Raw genomic sequence first — 20692 nt, 5'->3', positions numbered from 1 at the left:
CACACACACACAGACACACGCAGACACACACACACAGACACACACACACACACACACACCCTCACACACAGACACACAGACACATGCATACACACCCACAGACACACACACACACACACACACCTCCACACACACAGACACACACACAGAGACACACACACACAGACACACACACACACACACACAGACACACATGCATACACACCCACACACACAGACACACACAGACAGACACACACACAGACACACACACACACACACACCCTCACACACACACACACACACACACAAAGACACACACAGACACACACACACACACCTCCACACACACACACAGACACACATGCATACACACCCACACACACAGACACACACAGACACAGATGCATACACACCCACACACACAGACACACACAGACAGACACACACACACACACATACACATACACACACACACAGACACACACACACACACACACACACACAGACACACACACACACACACACACACACACACACACACACACACACATAGTCCACTTGTCTTTTATAATACACATCTAATTTAATCTAATCTCTTCCTCTTCTTCTTCCTCTTCTTCTTCCTCTTCTTCTTCCTCTTCCTCTTGGTTTTATAGTGGTTACCAAGGCAACAACGCATGCTTTTTATTGGTGAAATGCTCCAAATCAAAGCAATTTAAATTTATTATTATGGGCTGTATTTATTGGTGAAAGCTTTAATTATCTGAATGACATTGTGTTTTCCGATATTGGACCGATACTTCTCGGTGCAGATAGTTTTTGTGGATCCCTAGACTTAAGTAGTCCAGGTTCCAGTCCTGTTTGAGGTGTGTAGTTGTGGTTTTTGTTGTTTTGTGCGATGCTGAGCGGCTCATTCACAGATTGTAAACGCTGACGTTTGGGTCTCACATTGACTCCACAGTGTTGGTTCATTTGGAGCTGGTGTCTCTGTTGGTGTTTCTGCTTCCTATTATTCTGTTTGTCGGATCAGTCTATGAAACCATCTGGATCTGAACCTGCTGTATTTGTCATGGTGGACTCATGTGGATCTGGGTCCAGTTCTTTTTCTTCACAGTACCTTTTTTTCTCAGAGGACGGTTTTGTCCAAACCACAGAACCAGTGGATGCTCATGTGGTTTTTGTGTTTCATCATGAATCCATCTGGTCTAGACTGGACCAGATCTAGACTCTTTTATTATTAGAGTGAATGAACGGAGGCTCAGATATGAGCCGAACAGGGGGAGGTGATGTTCCTCTGCTAAGAATATCTGTCCTTCAGCCACTGAAAACCCACAGGAGGTGAACAAGGATGGGAAGGAGAACCAGGTCACATGACCCACCTCCCAGACCAGTTAAAGCCCAACACTCTGTTCGTATCATTGGCTGGAAATCACAGTAAAACAACCACATCAGGACTGTTATTAAGCCTTTCATGCATGAATTATGAGAACATTAATGAAGATTTTTTTTTCCTGAGTGTTTTTATTCCTCTTTAGGCATGAAAAAAAAGAAACATTTTTATGAAATAATTTTTCATGGAGTTACAAAAATATCCACTCAGTTGGACACAATGCGTTTAATTTTAGAGGCAAAAAAACCATTTATTTACTGAAATACTGCGTGAAAACTGTGGAATAAAAACATGTTTAATGCTGCTAATCTGATGTTTTCTCACATTTTGTACCTGCATGGAGATAGTATGCAAAAAAAACCTTTTTGTTTAAAAAATACAAAACAGTTAATTACAGTCTAATAACAATTAGCAATTTTTTAAACTCAAACATGTTACTGCAGATTAGGTTTATCTAGAACAGCAAATTTACAGTAATGGTATGAATTACAGTGTATGGGATGATGCATAAGTGTCCACTGTATTGGTTGATATGGAAATAAAACAACAAAAAACATAAATATGCAAGAGACCTGCTTTGAACAGCTGTCCACTGGAGTGATCATTATGCATGAAAGGGTTAAAGCAGAACATCCAGGTTTATTTGAATGGTAGATGTTTCTTCCTCAGTCAGATGTGATGACAGTAGATGGTTGGATGAGGAAGAACATTAGTATTTACAGTCAGAGCAGGAAAAATATTACAGACATTTAGAGGAAGAACAGTTAAAACCAGAGTCAGGGAGAAAAAAGAACAGAATCAGTTTTTATAAATCCAGTCCAAACCATCTGTGAGTCATTTTAGAAACAAGGAGAATAATTGAACCCAAACTAATGATATCTATCCCATAATATAAAACTGTTAAAGATGATGTGGAACACATGTATAAATGTGTTTGAATGTTTGAGTCTGACACTGATGATTATCATGCTTTAATATGAATGTTTGTCAAACCCTGGTGGTTGATGTTATTAGAGGGATGTGAACACCCCCCCACCCCCCCAAACCCAGTCTGTCCGGTTGAACCAGTATAGTCCTAGTTGTGGATCAGATAAGCATCAGCGCAATTAACCAGGTTACAGACCCTTATTTCCTTAACCCCCCCCCCAGTTCTCCCTTAACCCCCCTGGTCCTCCTTTACCCCCCCCCCATGTGCTTGTAGCCTGGGTCCCTGTGGATGGAACTGAAACAGAGCTTCTATTAAATCCACATCAGTCCTGTGACCCTCATAAGGATCTGCTCCTGCCTCCAGGGTCAACTCACTGATCAGGTGTGACTGTGACCTTTGACTTCCAGTACATTTGATCTGTGCTGTTGTTCATGAACACATGTTGCATAAGAGGTGGAGGTGTTGGTGGAGGTGTTGGTGTTGGACTGGTTCTGGTCGGTCCAGTCCTCGTGTCTGGATCCCATTGTGGTATTTCTTTGTCATGTGCTCAAAGGCTGTGATGAACTGAGTAAATCCACCTGAAGGTTGGTTCCTGAACGTTCAGCTGGTTCTTCACTGAACCCTCTGAACCCAAGGTCCTCCTCTGTAGATGAACAGGAGGTTTTCTGATCCAACACACACTCTTTAAACTCTGAACTTCAGGACAGTTGTTCTCAGCGTTTCCATGGTTCTGCTGATGTCAGCTCCTTAAACCTGAACATCTCCAGGGTTCTTTCCTCCTCTGGGACTAAAACCCAGTATATTTGGACCAAAACAGTCAACACATTAGCAGACGTGACTCTGAACGTCTAAACCAGGGGTCATGACTTTGACATCGTTGAGACCGATTGATGAATCAAAAATTGAAACAACAGATGAATGAAGCGTGTAAATCATCATTATAGCAGCTGTTGTTTAAGCCTGATGTAAAAACAAAAACAAAAACAAAAAAAAAACCCGCTAAAGTTGATTCAGAAAAGAGCAGAAAACTGAACCTGACCTTCACATGAACCCAGGAGGACTGTAGGTTTACAGTCCAGGAGACAGGAACGTCCAAATAAGGTCAGGTCAGCTTCAGTCTAATAATAATAATAATAATGATAATAATAATAATATAAACTCATTTCACTGTTTAATCCACTAAAACATGAATGTCCAACAGGTCAGCTCAGCTTCAGTCAGATCAGTCAAATAATCACCGACAGCAGCCTGGAAATAATGACGATTCCAAGGTTTGTCTTTGTTTTAGTGTAAAAAAAAACCCCATTAAATTATAAAAAGATTTCCATTTACAAACTATCCTGTCACAAAAAAATGTGAATAACCTGAAAAAACTGAAATTTCATAATAAAAATAAGTAAAATGTTCAGATAAGATATGACTTTATTTATTCTGCTGCATTACACACAGTTAAAAACAACAAGCAGGTGGAAAAGACGAGTGAAAATTGAAATATAAAGAGATAAAGAAGAAATGTGGTATTTACATAAATATTTATATAGAATTAGAATTAAATATTCAGTACAAATTAATGTAATATTAAGTTTATTATTTATACATGTACATTACACACAGCGTTGCACAAACATTTAATAACAGGTAGAATATTGGTACAAATTTGGAACTACAATAATACAATGTTGTTGTTATTATTATTATTATTATTATTATTATTATTATCAACAACTCAACATACAGATCACAGTGGATCTAAAATATACAAAAACGCTGAATTTACTTTAGACATTTCAGGTTGTTCATATTTTATTGTTGAAGGATCTTTTATAAATGTAAATATTTTCATAGTGTAATATTATTTTTTTCCCATTAATTTGCAGTCATAATTTCTGGGTTCTTCTGTTATTATTTGACTTCAGATCACATTGGTGTGTATGTGGAACCTGAACTTAAACCAGTTCAACACCAGTGGCTGTCAATATCTTCAGTGTATGTTTTGTATTTTGTAAATTCATTCCATGGACAAGATCGGACCCTTTGTGGGCCGGTTTTGGCCCACGGCCCACATGTTTGACCCCCCTGATCTAAAACTAAATGTTAAAAAGCATCTTTTCTTAGAACACAGACATGTCTTTGTTTGAACAAACCACAAAACAACTTCACTGAACTCATGAGACCAAGAAAACATCAGATAAATAAATTAATTAATTAATCAAACAAACATCAGATGAGTCTGAAAACGTGAAAGTGAGTCTGACTGATGAATCTGATAATGGATGGAACCGACGTCATTTCACTGGTTTATCTGATGTTTGATGAATTCAGGCTCATTCAGAGACGACCTGATGAACACAAACATGTTCAGTGAATATTTCTGACAAATCTAATAAATCTAAAATATGAGAACACAATGAACAGACGTGAGCGTTCAGGTCCAGGTGGGTCTGACTGAGCTGGACTCTGTGGTCCATCTGTCCAGGTGGGTCTGACTGAGCTGGACTCTGTGGTCCATCTGTCCAGGTGGGTCTGACTGAGCTGGACTCTGTGGTCCATCTGTCCAGGTGGGTCTGACTGAGCTGGCCTCTGTGGTCCATCTGTGGAGTCGGCTTGATCTGTCACTAAAACCCAAGGTGCGAATGGACTGTGTCACCTGAGTCTGGACCGGATCCATGACCACACACAAACATCTGGGACTAAAACCAGCCCAGACCATCCACAAAGTCTGTTCAGAGTTCAAACATTTAGAACACAAGCAGGACGTGAGATCTGGTGACCCTTTAAAACCATCTGGATCATATGTGATACACCAGGTTCACATCTCTGTCTAATCAACCAGATCAGTACTTTCCTTATAAACCAGATCAATATGGCTGCTAACATTAAATCGTCCACACAGTTGTTGCAGGAAAGTCTTTGGTAATTTTCAAAAATTACATACAGAAGTACGACGGTGTATTACTGCCCCCCCCCCCCACAAACACACACACACACACACATACACACACACACACACACACACACACACACACACACATATCTTTATCTACTGCGCACAAAGTCCCAGGATGAAGTCCAAAACATGACACACATCAAAAAGAAACTCTGTCCACACCTATTTATATGATATATATTATATATCATAATACATTATTCATAATTATATAATATACATTAATAATTTTATCCTGTTCTAACATAATAAAATGGTTCTGTGTTCATTGTTTTATAATTATAACACATTATATACATTATTTATGCTTATTCTAAAGGTTCATTGGTGAACTGACTGTGCAGAGCTCAGCTGTTCTGTTTGGTCATCGGATCTGTTGTCGACTGCAGCATCTGTCAAGGTCAGGACACGTAAATGACGCCCCCACCTGATGATGAAACGCCCCACCCTCACAGAGTCAGTGAATGCACCGTCACTCAGCTTCACACTGGGGCTTTAGTTGGATTTCTTTAGTTTGGAGGCAGATTTATGCATCTGAGTGAAAGTCAGATGGTGATTTATAGGCTGAAACTACACATAAAAACCACAACAACATGAGAGAAAGAGGATGGGAACGACTAAAAGAACAGAAACGTGTGTAAAGGAGGAGTGTGTTCATGGACTTTGAGCTTCATTATCAACATCAGCAGGAAAACAAACATGATGAACTGGAGTCAGTTGGACTAAGAACACGTGGAAGACAGACTCCAACCAGTGACAAAGACTGAACCTGGACCTGGACCTGGACCTGGACCTGGGGGGGTGGGTGGGACACACAGCAGGTGATGACTTCGACTGTGCTGCTCTAACACGACTGGTTTAACTGATGACACTGAATAAATATTAGAGTAAGTTCATGGAGGTTCTTTAAATCTGTCTGATCTGAATCAGACCAAACACTAGACCAATGAAAAGATCAGATGAAAGAAAACACAAACACACAGAAAAGTATTAAGAAATAAAAAAAATAAACCTCCTGCAGTACCTCCACAGACCCCTAGGGGTCATGACCCTGTGTTGAACTCCTCAGGTTGGGGCTGGTTTGAACACTTCACTGGATCCATTTACTTTATTTTAGTTTGTTTGGTTTGACCTTGGTTTAGTTTTTAAATAGATGGAAAAATCAATAAACATATTTTGGGAAAAACCCTCAGTGCATCATGGGATGTTGATCATGTGACACTAGTTTGAATGAACAGGGGATAGAAGAAAAGGAAGAGAAACAAGGACGTAAATACGAAGACAAGAAGAATAAATTAAACTCAAAGTCAGACTGTTGTAGAAGTGACACGTTGTCATGGAGACGGTCTTTCACCTTTAATCCATCGCTGACTCGTGTTCCTATGTGGTTCCTGTGATCCACCGTTTCATGGTAAAGCCGCCGTTCAGACTCTGTTTCCTCCTGTTTGTTTTCCCCCTCATCCTTCGTCGCTGCCACAGCCTCATCATCACTGAGCCGTGACCTCGTTCATCACGTTCACGTTTGTCCTTGGTTTCACAGCAGAGTCTGTGCTGCAGTACAGCTGCAGACCCACGCCAAAGGGACGCCAAAGGGATACCACTCAGACGCCAAAGGGACGCCAAAGGGATACCACTCAGACGCCAAAGGGATACCACTCAGACGCCAAAGGGATACCGCACAGACGCCAAAGGGACACCGCACAGACGCTAAAGGGACGCCAAAAGGATGCTAAACAGACGCCAAAGGGATGCCAAAAGGACGTGTCGGTTCTGTATTAATGTGGTTAAAGTAGCTGGTTCTGCTGCAGACGTGTGGACATGTGGACGTAGTGTCTCTGAACATGTGAACAGACGTAGGTTGAAGGTCTGAGTTCCACAGAACAAACCCACATAAAGAATGGACTGAATCTGGTCTGAGACTGTTCAGGAAGGAGGTTAAAGGAGTAAAAGTCACCATTTTCCAACAAAAGACACAGAAATGGTCTGATGAGGATCTACCTACAGCAGCAACACTGCTAATGCTAATGCTAATGCTAGGTGCTGTAAATTATGGGTAAAATGCAGGGACTGAACGTATCTATGAGGATCATAAAATGGATTAACCTTTAAAAACCAATGACCTCCATGTCAATAAATATGACTTCTGTTCAGATTTAACACTTGACATCTGTTCAGTTATGATAAATAATTAAATGAATCTTCTTTATGTATACAAAAAAACATAAAATGATCCAATATAGCGTCAGGATAAAAGATAATAAATAAATAACAAGGGAACCAAGTAGATGTGATAAAACCAGGATGTTATTGTAAAAGTCCATTTAGACAGCGTTCCTTCATGTTCTGTCTCCTCTGATGTGGACCACATGGACCCGGACCACATGGACCACAGGGTCCATGTGGTCCATGAGGACCCTGTGGTCCAGTTCTGTGTTTGTTCCTGTCGTCTCTATGTAAACAGTGTTTTTCTGTTTTAAGTAGATGTGGGTGCGTTCTGGGAGGAGTCAGTGGAATCTAAGGGTTAAATGGGCTGTTGTGAGTCCTGCTGTAGTGATAAATCCAGTCCCAGTCCATCTGACGGTCCATTTATGTCTGCGTTATCCAGGTCGAAAACCTCCAGTCTGAGACAAAAACATCTGCGTCTGCGTCTGAAGTCTGTGTTTTTGTGTTTTTTGGTGGATTTTCTGTGGTTGTGATGATGGTGAGCAGACGTCCGTGTCTTTATGTCCATGTTTTGACTCCACTGTGAGGCTGTGATGTCCATGTCTTTGGACAGACATGAGTCTTTTTCTTCTGGGTGAGTCATCTGTTCCTTGTTTGGGTTAAAGGAGGATGTTTCTGGATATTGAGACTGAAGTTCTGAGTCCGTTTGATGCAGCTTCTTTGACTGGACCGCAGTTCTGTAAATAAAACAGGACAGTGTTTGGACGACAGCTGACATGACAGAAGCATGGCAGAACTGAGTGAATCTGATCAGAACCTTTGATCAGTGGGTTTGGATGTTCACCGGGTTAGTTAGTCTTCTTCTTCTTCTTCTTTTTTGTCTTCTTCTTCTCCTTTTTCTTCTTCTTCTTCTTCTTCTTATCATGAAAGGGTTTGACACAAACTTTCAGTGTTTGTTGTAAATGAAATGGTGTCGTTCTGTGGTTCAGTCAGATGTGGATCTACAGCTCAGTTATGACACTGGAGGTTTTGAAGGAGTCCTGAACAGATCATCCACACAAACACTGCTGCTGTTCATTTAGAGCAGACTTTTCTCTCAGAGTCAAATGGATCCACTGCCCTGGAGGGTTAGGGTTAGGGTTAAGGGTAAAGATTAGGGTAGGGTTAAGGTTAGGGCCTTCAGGTGATCCCGGTCCTGTCCACAAGGGTAGTCCGGTCCTGATTTCTCTTGTCGTCACATGTGGTTCAGCTGCTCCTCTTCCTCAGTGGATGATGAAGGTCCAGGTCTCAGAATAGACGCAGATAAAGGTCTTCAGAGGAGCGTGTGACTGTGCGGTGGCCTCGGGCGGACACATGACGGAGGACACTGAGTCTTTGTGGTCCTGTCCTCAGGTCCACATGTGATGTTTATCCACTACAGAAAACAGACCATCAGACCCAGAACCAAGACCCACATCTGGGCTTGGATGCTGGGTTCAGGGGTTTGTCGCAAGGTTATTATCGTTAACAAAAACTAACGAGTTCATGAAAACTAGAATTGTAAAAACATTTTCATTAACTGAAATAAATAAAAGCTATAATAATAGAAAAAAAAACAATAACAAACTGAAACTGTATTGTGTGTTTATAAAACTAACTAAAACTTATAAAAAATTATGGATAAAATTCCCTTCGTTTTCATCTTTGTCAACGTTGGATTGATATGAAATCGATTTATTTCCCTCAAGCAATTTTAGCTGCTGGCACCGTATGATATTTAAGGGTCCGTCACTTGTGGTTTCCAGTCGTCTTCTGGTCCCCACTCTACCGGGAAACACGGAGACTAAAGTTGGGAGAAAGCAGCGGAGTCCTGTCTGGGATTTATTTGAATACGATGACAGAGAAGAAGAGAAAAGATATAAAAAAACTAAAACTAAACTAAAACTAAGCATTTAGAAAATAACGAAAACTAATAAAAACTAGCAAACCTGCTCTAAAAACGAATTAAAACAAACTGAATCAAAGAAAAAAAAGTCAAAACTAAATAAAACTAAACTAGAATGAAAAATCCCAAACTATTAGAACCTTGGTTTGTTGTACATTCATGGAAATTCCAGTGTTTGTTGTGGTTTTAGTTTGTTTTTATAATCCCACTTAAAGATGTGAATGTGACAGAATGTATTTGTAAATTCATCTGCGTGTGTTTTCCTTGAACCTCATGAACCACAGTCATGGAGACACTGCAGACGTTTATCTCAGTTCATTTGGTGACGTCGAACGCAGCTGATGTGAAACCGTCCTGTACCTGACACTGGTGCGCTCAGGTGTGGTCGTGTGGGCGGGGCTTGGACCTGACAGACGGTAAAAGACAGGCATGTCTGGATACAGGCGCTGCTTGTTGTGGGCGTGTCCTGAGTGTGTTGTGGGCATGTCCTGGGTGTGTGGTGGGCGTGTCCCTGTACCAGTGTGCTGCCTCCTGTGGGTTTTTCCACTCGGTCCCAGAGTTTGCAGGTGTGTCACTCAGCTGAATGTGAGGAATCTGCTGGTGTCAGAACATAGAAACCCACTGAACCCCATAAATCCTTGCCATCTTCTTCTTCTTCCTCTTTTATTGATGGTCCGTGTCCTGGCGGTTCAGTTTCAGCTGATCGTATATATTTAACATCTGGGTTTTGTTTTGTGAATTGACTCAAGTGAAGATTCCACCGTTAATTAAATGTTTGTGCTGTTTTTCATTGACATTTATCCAGACACAGACTTTTTCAGGTTCATTTTTATTCGAATTTGATGAATATATGATGACATTGTGGTTTAATGTTATTTTTAATGTTGTTGAAGCTCCTGCGCTTTAATAATAAACGACAACAGCATCATTCTTCTTCTTCTTCCTTTGACTTTTCTTCAGTTATATTTGTCCACATCGTTCTTTTTTTTTTCTCTCCAGAGCTTCTTCTTGGTCTCCATGGTGAAGTGGGCGGGGTCTGATGTCGGCCCCTCCTCTCGTCGACCCTCCCACCATGCCCACCATGGTCTCTAGGCTGCCCAAGTTCAGCTCCCGGCCCAAACCCGCCACTCAGATGGGTCAGGCCGCCACCGCTGCCGCTGCCGCCGCCTCCAGCACACGACTGACCAACGGCTTCTACCACCACCCTGGGCCTGCGGGGGTCAAAGGTCAAACCCACACACCACACCACTAGTATTCTAACCGTCTCTGTGGAGTATCGTACATTTGGTATTTATTATTTGACTGGTTTATTTAGATTAGATGGAACTTTAATGATCCTGTGGACACAGCCCTCAGGAAATGAAAGATCCAAAAGCAGCACAAACACAGAATATACACTCGAGAAACAAAACAAATAATTACAGAAATATAAAAAAAAAAGATATAAAAACAGTAGTGAAAAAAAACACCCATATGCACAGTGGAAAGTACTATCTGTAACAAGTGGCAAAATAGTAATAATAATAATAATGGTAATGATAATAGTAGTAATAATAATAATAATGATATAATACAACAATAATAATGATACTAATAATAATAATGATGCTGATACTACTACTACTAATAATGGTAATGATAATAATAATGATAACTAGAAAAGCAGTCAGAGAGCGCAGACCTCCCCCAAGGCAGATCAGCTCCCCCAATCACCCTTGTGCCAGTATCATCATTGCCTGAAAATTTCATCTAAATCCTTCCATAACTTTTTGAGTTATCTTGCTAACAGACAAATAAACAGACAAAAAAAACAAACCCCGATGAAAACATAACCTCTGCCGTTCCTTGGTGAAGGTAATGAGCCTAAAACCTGTAAAAAACAAACAAAACCCCCATTTTCGACCCAAACATGTGTTGTTTGTGTTTTGCGGTTGAATCATTAGTGTTTGTGTTTGATTTTCAGCTCAGTCCTCTGTCAAACACAACGGCTTCATCCGAGTCCCCACCTCATATTCAGTCAAATGGAAGAGACAGAACGGACTGATGGAGGACGCAGACGCCGAGCACAAAGCTGGGCGCTATGGCAACAACATCCATCACTATTATCACCCTCGGCAACAGGAGCCCCCTCAGAAACCAGGGAAGACTCCTGGGTCCAGTTCCAGGACCCTCCCCGGGTCTAAAACCGGGTCCAAGTTGAGCCAGATCACGTCTGGACTCACAAACGGCACTAAACTGGCTCTGAACGGTCTGTCTGGATCCAAAAAGCAGAACGGGACCGGCGGCTCCGGCAGGCCGCTCCAGACTCCGCCCCGCTCCAAAGGTTCTGGTCCAGATTCAGGTCCCGGGTCCAGATCCGGATCCCCACTTGAAAAGAAACCAGCAGCGAGTCGCTCCCACTCCAGCGACAGCCTGGGTTCGGCTCCGCCCACCCCTCTGAGCAGAACCAACAAGGCCCGGTCCCGAAGCCTGACCCAGGTCCAACGCCAGCCTTCACCCACCCTAAGCCCCACCTCCTCCACCATCAGTCCCGCCTCCTCCCCCACCGCCACTCACTCCTACTCCACCAATCGGGCGGCAGAGCGAGGACTGACTCAGGCCCCGCCCAGATCCAGTTCTGGTGCTAAAATCCCGGCTCCTTTGGGCCGGTCCTCGCTGCTGCCCTCGTCGGCCTTGAAGAAGTCCCTCCTCCCTGGCTTTAGCCCCGCCTCCAAGCCCAGCGGCATCAGCTACAAGCTGTCACGCCCATCACTCTTCAAGCAGTCCCGCCCCCTGCGGGTGACGGCGACCGGTGGAGACCTGAAGGCGGAGCATCCGACGGACAGGAGGGACTCGGTGGAAACGCCCTCGACCACAGAGGACAGTCCAGGTATGGGGGCGTGTCCAATGCGGGGGGGGGGCCTTACATGTGTTGACGTAATTATGTAGATGACTTTGTTTCCCCCCCAGGCAGCAGCCCCGAGGCTCCAGAGCTCGGGGGCCTGTCAGCCCGACCCCAGTCCCAGGGAGAGGTGTCCATTATCGGGGAGACGCTGGAGGACATGTCCCTGTCCTCCACCTCGTCCCTGGATCCAAACGACACCAGTCAGGAATACATGGACGACTTTGACAACCTGGGTGAGAACTGGCAAACGCAGGGTTCAATTCGCCGATCACTGATTGATCAGTTTCACTCATATTGATTATGACGTCATCAGGAAACGGCGGCGTGGGCGTCCTGCTCATGTCCTGTAAAAATGACGAAGATGACTCGGGCCTCGACCAATCATGTGCCAGGTTTGATGAAGACAAAGAGGCTGTTAACAGCGTTTCCAAGGCGACGGAGCTGTGTTTCCTTGACGACGGTCTGGACTGGACTGGGATGAGACTCAGCGGTGAGTTGGATTAGTTTTATGTCCTGGTTTGTTTTCATCCAGTTCCATTTGATGACGGTTTCCGTGGTTTGTGTTTGTTTCCAGGCGACCGCGGCGACCACCGTCTGAGCAGACTGTCCCGCCCCCGAAGATCCAGTCAGCCCGAATACCACGAGCAGGTAACACAGGCCACACAGGTGCAAAGCATCATGGGAGTCCTGCTGTGAGCCAGGTCCTGTGTGTTTCTGTCATTTCAGTTCAGTTTGGTTCAGTTTGGCTCAGTTTAGTTCAGTTTGGTTCAGTTTGGCTCAGTTTAGTTCAGTTTGGTTCAGTTTGGCTCAGTTTAGTTCAGTTTGGTTCAGTTTGGCTCAGTTTAGTTCAGTTTGGTTCAGTTTAGTTCAGTTTGGCTCAGTTTATTTCAGTTTGGTTCAGTTTGGCTCAGTTTGGTTCAGTTTGGCTCAGTTTAGTTCAGTTTGGTTCAGTTTGGCTCAGTTTAGTTCAGTTTGGCTCAGTTTGGCTCAGTTTAGTTCAGTTTGGTTCAGTTTGGCTCAGTTTAGTTCAGTTTAGTTCAGTTTGGCTCAATTTGGCTCAGTTTGGCTCAGTTTAGTTCAGTTTAGTTCAGTTTAGTTCAGTTTGGCTCAGTTTAATTCAGTTTGGTTCAGTTTGGTTCAGTTTAGTTCAGTTTAGTTCAGTTTGGCTCAGTTTGGTTCAGTTTAGTTCAGTTTCGTTCAGTTTGGCTCAGTTTCGTTCAGTTTGGCTCAGTTTAGTTCAGTTTGGTTCAGTTTGGTTCAGTTTAGTTCAGTTTGGTTCAGTTTAGTTCAGTTTAGTTGAGTTTGGCTCAGTTTGGTTCAGTTTGGCTCAGTTTAGTTCAGTTTAGTTCAGTTTGGCTCAATTTGGCTCAGTTTGGCTCAGTTTAGTTCAGTTTAGTTCAGTTTGGCTCAGTTTAGTTCAGTTTGGTTCAGTTTAGTTCAGTTTGGTTCAGTTTAGTTCAGTTTGGCTCAGTTTGGTTCAGTTTAGTTCAGTTTAGTTCAGTTTCGTTCAGTTTGGTTGAGTTTGGTTCAGTTTAGTTCAGTTTAGTTCAGTTTAGTTCAGTTTAGTTCAGTTTGGTTGAGTTTAGTTCAGTTTGGTTCAGTTTGGTTCAGTTTGGTTCAGTTTGGTTCAGTTTGGCTCAGTTTGGCTCAGTTTGGTTCAGTTTGGTTCAGTTTGGTTCAGTTTAGTTCAGTTTGGTTCAGTTTAGTTCAGTTTGGTTCAGTTTAGTTCAGGTTAGTTCAGTTTGGTTCAGTTTAGTTCAGTTTGGTTCAGTTTAGTTCAGTTTGGTTCAGTTTGGTTCAGTTTAGTTCAGTGTGGTTCAGTTTAGTTCAGTTTAGTTCAGTTTAGTTCAGTTTGGTTCAGTTTAGTTCAATTTGGTTCAGTTTAGTACAGTTTAGTTCAGTTTGGTTCAGTTTGGTTCAGTTTAGTTCAGTTTGGCTCAGTTTGGTTCAGTTTAGTTCAGTTTGGTTCAGTTTAGTTCAGTTTGGTTCAGTTTAGTTCAGTTTGGCTCAGTTTGGTTCAGTTTAGTTCAGTTTGGTTCAGTTTAGTTCAGTTTGGTTCAGTTTAGTTCAGTTTGGTTCAGTTTGGTTCAGTTTAGTTCAGTTTGGTTCAGTTTGGTTCAGTTTAGTTCAGTTTGGTTCAGTTTGGTTCAGTTTAGTTCAGTGTGGTTCAGTTTAGTACAGTTTAGTTCAGTTTAGTTCAGTTTGGTTCAGTTTGGCTCAGTTTGGTTCAGTTTGGTTCAGTTTGGTTCAGTTTGGTTTAGTTCAGTTTAGTTCAGTTTGGCTCAGTTTAGTGTGAACTGTGGGTCTGGTGTTCCAGAACATCCTGTCACTGCAGTGTCTGCTGTGGAATGTCAGTACACGCAGCCCCGCAGGTCACACCTGGGGGCGGAGCTAAACCTTTAACCCAGTGACTCATCAGGGGGTGTGGCCTTTATTTACACCTGAACAAACTAAACACTGAATGATCAGCTGATTAAAAGTCAGAGATTAAATGAAGTGTTTTAAACGTGTTTGAAAAGAACCAACAGGAGTTTATTTAATAATATTCAGTCAGTTTGTCTCGTGTCTTATTTATAGATTTATATTCTATCATCAGAAAACAAAAGAAAACAAAAGAACAAAGAAAAGTAAATAAAAGTTGACATTGTGTTGAATATTTTGTGCGCTCTTAAACTCTTTAAAGTGTCCAAACTGAACTGACTGTACTTAGTTCAAACCTTTAAACGTCTGCATCTGTTTTTGTGCCAACTTCTAAATGAGTTTGTCTTACATTCAACCTTTAATAAAGGACTAAACACTTTTAATTATCTTATTTATCCATGTTTATTTGTATGTTTCACTGTAAATCCTGTCTTTTCTATATTTAACTCACTGATCACGTTCATTAAACTCAGACTAAATTCAAAGGTTATTTGATCAAAAACAGAAAAAAGTGGATGAAAAAGTGTCTTTTTTTTAGTTCAATCTGTCTTTAACTGAACATGAAAACAAACGTCTACAACCTCAGTTTATTCAGGACACTTATTCTGTTCTGTTTTTATTCATTTGGTTCATATTATTTATTTTACTTGGGGGTTTTTTTCATTCTGTTTCTGGTTTTTGTCCTTTTTTATTATTTTTTTCTTCAGTGTTGTTCAGTTTGTTGCTTTTTTTGTTTGTACTATTATTATTATTATTTTTTTAAAATTATTTTTCGGTTTTCATTTTTTTTTATCACATTGGCTGTTTTTGTTTATTTCATTTCTTATTTTCTTCTTTTATTATTTCATTTTCGTCTGTGTTTTTCGTATTTTTTCCACCTTATTGGTTCTTCTGTAGATGTTTGGTTCCATGTGGGTCGTATGTGATGACGTTGGGGTGTGTGGATCAGCAGGTGTTCAACTCTAATAAACCAGAAGGTTCTGACCCGTTAACTCCCTGTTGGTTCTGTTCAGGGGGGTTCGTCTCTGGATCTGTCCCCGTCCGACAGCTGCGGGTCGGGGGGAACCTACATGTGGGATGAGGAGGGTCTGGAGCCACTGGGGGGTGCCGCCAACAGCGCCTCCATCAGCACCAACACCAATGGGAACACCACCCACCACATCGGCAGCTTCGACTCGGACCTCAACAGCATCGTGAGAACCGCACACACACCAGAACAAAAAAAAACAAAACAAAAAACACCAGAACCAAACGGAGAACCACGTGTTCCTCTGGTCCGTGTTCTTCTCTATGTGTTTGTGTGTGTCTGTGTGTGTCTGTGTGTGTCGTTGTGTGTCTGTGTGTGTTGATTGTCTCTGAGCCTCATGAGGCCTTGTTGTTGTTCCATAATCCAGAACCGGGTCAGTGGATCCACATGGACCCAGGTGGGTCTGGACTGACTCTGATGTTAAATCATTAAATCATGGAGGTTTTTCTTTCTGTGTCACAGCCTCTTAAACCAGATCTGAGCCCCATGTGGGTCAGAGGGTCTAGGATTCTACAGGTGGATCAGGTGCCATCATGAGGACTGAACCCTGCCCTCTGTCTCCCTCTGGTGGACAAAGAGTGAATTACACACAAATGAAACCTGAGTCCATGATGTTAGGAGTTGGATTGGGTCCTGTTAGACTCAGACGTCACAGTCATTCTGTTTGTAACAGTTTATATAAAATAAAATAAGATAAAATAGAGGCGATGTGGTGGTGCAGTGGTTACCACTTGTGCTTCACAGCAAGAAGGTCCTGGGTTCGATTCCAACACCAGTCGACGGGGGGTGGGACCTTTCTGTGTGGAGTTCACATGTTCTCCCCGTGTCTGCGTGGGTTCTCTCTGGTACTCTGGCTCCTCCCACCATCCAAACACATGCACTGATAGGTTAATGGGTTAATCTAAATTGTCCATAGGTGTGAATGTGACAGTGACTGTTTGACTCTATATGTTCAGTCTGTGATGAACTGGTCACATGTCCAGGGTGAACCCCGCCTTCGCCCCTATGTAGCTGGGATAGGCTCCAAGTGACCCATGTGACCCTAGTGAGGATAAAGTGGGTTCAGAAAATGAATAAAAGAATGATATTATATATATATATGAATTAGTTTTTCTTTTGGTTCTGATCCAACTCTGGAGTTGTTGAACCAACTGCTGACAGATCCGTTAAATGATTCTAAACTCGTTTATATGCAGATAAATGCATCTAAATGAGAAGAAAAAAGAGAGGAATGGACAGAATAAAAGGAATGGGAGCAGGGGATTGTGGGTAAAAGCTGTTTTGAAGGAGTGTGTGGATGAGGTGAGATTAGTTTGAATGTGTGGATGTGGTCGAACAGCGTCTGGGTTTGAACGGCACTGTTCCCTCAGGCCACTGTTCTGTGACTAAGACCTAGAGATGGGAAAAAAAAAAATCTACAAACGGAGAACGACGGCTTTAAGTGTTCACAGAGGAAGGAGGAGGAGGTGGAGGAAGGAGAGGAGGAGGAGGAAGGAGAGGAGGAGGAGGAGGAGGAGGAAGAAGGAGAGGAGGAGGAGGAAGGAGAGGAGGAGGAGGAGGAGGAGGATGAAGGAGAGGAGGAGGAGGAGGAGGAAGAAGAGGAGGAGGAGGGAGAAGAGAAGGAGGAGGAGGAGGAGGAAGAAGGAGAGGAGGAGGAAGAGGAGGAGGATGCAGTAGTAGTGGTTTCTTGTCCTCTTTCTCAGTGTATTTAGTTCCTCTGCTCTTATTCTATACATATGATTAAAGTCTGGGTATGAGAGGATGGACAGAACATGGACAAGGTCCACATGTGGTTCTGGTTCTGGTTCTGTGGTGGGACATAACGGTCCACGTGTGGTTCTGGTTCTGTTTTGGGACCTAAAGGGTTAATATGATGAAAGGACACGTCTCCATCTGATCCTTTAAACCTCCAGCGTCCTTCATTCAACGTGTGCTTGTTTGTTTCAGGACATTTTAAACCACCTGGAGTCCACCTGTGACCTGGACGAAGACGACCTGATGCTGGACGTGGACTTCCCAGAGGACACCTCTGTCCACAGCGGTGGGTGGGAGGCTTAATGGTCCCAGTGGACACACGACATCAGTAATTCATGACAGTCACCAGAGTGGACACTCAGTGGACACTTACTGGACACTCAGTGGACACTTACTGGACACTCAGTGGACACTTGCTGGACTTTCAGTGGACACTTACTGGACTTTCAGTGGACACTAGGGATGTAATGATATGAAAATTTCATATCACAGTTATTGTGACCAAAATTATCACGGTTATTATCGTGGTATTATTGAAACTGTGCTCAAAATGTTAAAAAAGTACTAATACACACACTGAAATAATTTAACCAAGTTATATTTTGAAAAAATGAAATAAAATAAAAAAAACAAACAAATAAAATAATAGGCACAATGTACTTTCTGTTGCAGAAACATTTAAATATTAACCCTTAGCGGTGTGAGCCTATTTTGTCCGTTTTTCAGTCCTTTCGATTTTGCCTTTATATACTATATAAACAGATGTTTACTATACCCATGTTTGGGATCTGTTTTTTCAGCACAACTTCATCTATCTCATCTGTTTATTATTTTTTCACTTTAACCTACTATAAAAACACAAAAGGACAGAAAACACAAAAAACATATAAAATCCGATTTGAAAAATGTTATATACTTTATTTCATATATTATTTCATATATTATTATTTCATATATTTCATTCACTTTTCAAAGACTTGAAAAGTGAATATTGGTTCCAAATATTAGGTATAGAAAATTAAAATTGTAATAAATTAAAACTATACTCAAATATTTGACATTAAAGGAGATCTTTACATTGGTGTTATCTCCAGAGAAGTGCGGTAATCAAACACAGTTATCATGAGAATTAGAATTTAAACAGTAATACTAACCGTCTGCAATTTTACCGCCGTTTATTGTTATACAGGTAATCGTTACTTCCCTAGTGGACACTTAGAGGACACCTATTGGACACTTAGTGGACACCTAGTGGACACTCAGTAGACACTAACCCTGACCTCTGACCCCTGATCCTCACCCTGACCTCTGATCTCTGACCTGTGACCCCTCCTGCAGATGGAGATGCCATGTCCCACATGGCCCAGTGGAGGCGGAGGCAGCTCTGTTGGGGGACGCAGGACATCCATGACGCCGACAGGTCAGACCCTGAATGCACCGTGACCTTTGACCTCTGTAGAATTTGAACCTGATCCAAAGTCAGTGACAGAATCGACCCCTGGTCAGAAAAATAAATATGAATCTATTATCTGTCAGTTTGAGTGAAAGTCGATGATTATTAATGTTTATTTATTTGTATTTATTTCCAAAAATGGATGACGAAACAGACAAATGGTCAAATACGGTGACGATGATGATGATTTTCTTGTGTCTTTTATGTTTAGACGATAATAAATAAAATGAACAATAGAAACAAAATAATCCAGAAAATTCAAAAATATCAACACAATAATCAAGACAATTAAAAGATTCGAATAAAATGATCAAGTTAAATTAATAAAACTCTCAAACATTTATAATGAACAAAATAATCAAGACAATTAACTGAACTGAGTTGTTTTTATTTTTGTTGTTTCCGTCTTTGTCGGTACATCTTTTCCAGTATTTTGTCTGATTGTATCATGTTGGTTTTTATTGTGTTATGGTTTTATTTTCATCTTTTGATCTTTTCGTCTGTTGTTTTCCATTGTTTGCAATATTTTCTTTTCGTCGTATGATTAAAGGTTTTACAACTAATTTATTTATTTTAATCCTAGTTATTTTATTTATTAATTTGTGTTATTTTTGTTTTGCTGCATCATGTCTTATTATTTTTACGTCGTGTTTGTTTCGTTCATTTTCATCTTATTTTTACATTGTGTTTGTTTCGTCCGTTTTCTTCTTATTTTTACATTGTGTTTGTTTCGTTTGTTTTTGTCTTATTTTACGTCATGTCTGTTTCATTTGTTTTCTTCTTTATGTGGTGTTTGTTTCGTCCGTTTTCATCTTATTTTTACGTTATGTTTGTTTCGCTCAGGTGTTTCTGTCCAGGTGTTGTCAGGTGGTCACTGTAGAATTTACCCATCATGCATCTTGTTCCTGTTCTCAGTGAGTTCCGGAACTACAAACTGACAGAGGATCCAGGAAACCAGAGGAAGGAGACGCAGCTGATCCTGGATCTGTGTCCACCAGGGTGGGTCAGCAGAACCAGAACCAGATCCAGACCCAGAACCAGATATAGATACAGAATAAGATACAGAACCAGATCCAGACCCAGAACCAGATATAGATACAGAATAAGATACAGACCCAGACCCAGATCCAGACCATCGGTTCTGCATCTCGTCCTGAATCTTCTTTCATTATTTCTTTTCATCTTTTTGACCCATCTGAAGTGAATCTTCTATTTTAATTAATTGTGGTTCTTCAGTTCTAAGCCTTAGAACCAGGTCAATAGGAGATAATTAACACTAATTATTTGGAAGGGTCCGGTTCCTTTGGTTTGGATGTTGTGTGAGTGTGTGGTTCTGATGGGTTCCTGTCCTGGTCCAGGTCTCCTGGTCTGGGTGTGGACGTGGAGGACTTGGCTGAGGACTTTTCTGCTGTTCGGTGTCAGCTGGAGTATCTGCACAGGTTACTGCTACAGGTGAGACCAGCACACGGGTCCAATAGGTCCACGGGGGTCCAGTAGGTCCACATGGATCCAGTATGTCCACAAGGGTCCAGTAGGTCCACAGGGGTCCAGTAGTCCAGAAGGACACATGGGTCCAGTAGGTCCACAGGGGTCCAGTAGGCCACACGGGTCAGTAGGTCCACAAGGGTCCAGTAGGTCCACAGGGGTCCTGTAGGTCCACAGGGGTCCAGTAGACCACACAAGTCAGTAGGTCCACAGGAGTCCAGTAGTCCAGAAGGACACACGGGTCCAGAAGGTCACATGGGTCCAGCAGGCCACAGGGGTCCAGTAGGTCACATGGGTCCAGCAGGCCACAGGGGTCCAGTAGGACACATGGGT

At 42.0% G+C, this 20692-nt stretch overlaps 1 protein-coding gene across 3 annotated transcripts in view; it reads left to right on the top strand.

The window, feature by feature from the left end:
* The window catches only part of LOC115410836 (serine-rich coiled-coil domain-containing protein 2-like), a 38251-nt gene that overhangs the window by 6484 nt on the left and 11075 nt on the right, over nt 1-20692 (top strand). For all 3 annotated transcript variants that reach the window (XM_030122680.1, XM_030122681.1, XM_030122682.1), the window contains exons 2-11: nt 10334-10560; nt 11298-12203; nt 12284-12451; nt 12532-12708; nt 12793-12866; nt 15653-15832; nt 17614-17707; nt 18760-18841; nt 19790-19873; nt 20233-20326. In XM_030122680.1, coding sequence (XP_029978540.1) covers nt 10374-10560; nt 11298-12203; nt 12284-12451; nt 12532-12708; nt 12793-12866; nt 15653-15832; nt 17614-17707; nt 18760-18841; nt 19790-19873; nt 20233-20326 — 2046 coding nt within the window. In that variant the 5' untranslated portion in view covers nt 10334-10373. The remainder of the gene's footprint in view (nt 1-10333; nt 10561-11297; nt 12204-12283; nt 12452-12531; nt 12709-12792; nt 12867-15652; nt 15833-17613; nt 17708-18759; nt 18842-19789; nt 19874-20232; nt 20327-20692) is intronic.

The sequence above is a fragment of the Sphaeramia orbicularis genome, chromosome 19 (genome assembly GCF_902148855.1).
Source record: "Sphaeramia orbicularis chromosome 19, fSphaOr1.1, whole genome shotgun sequence".
Classification (NCBI taxonomy): Eukaryota; Metazoa; Chordata; class Actinopteri; order Kurtiformes; family Apogonidae; genus Sphaeramia; species Sphaeramia orbicularis.
This window is presented reverse-complemented; position numbering and strand designations above follow the sequence as displayed.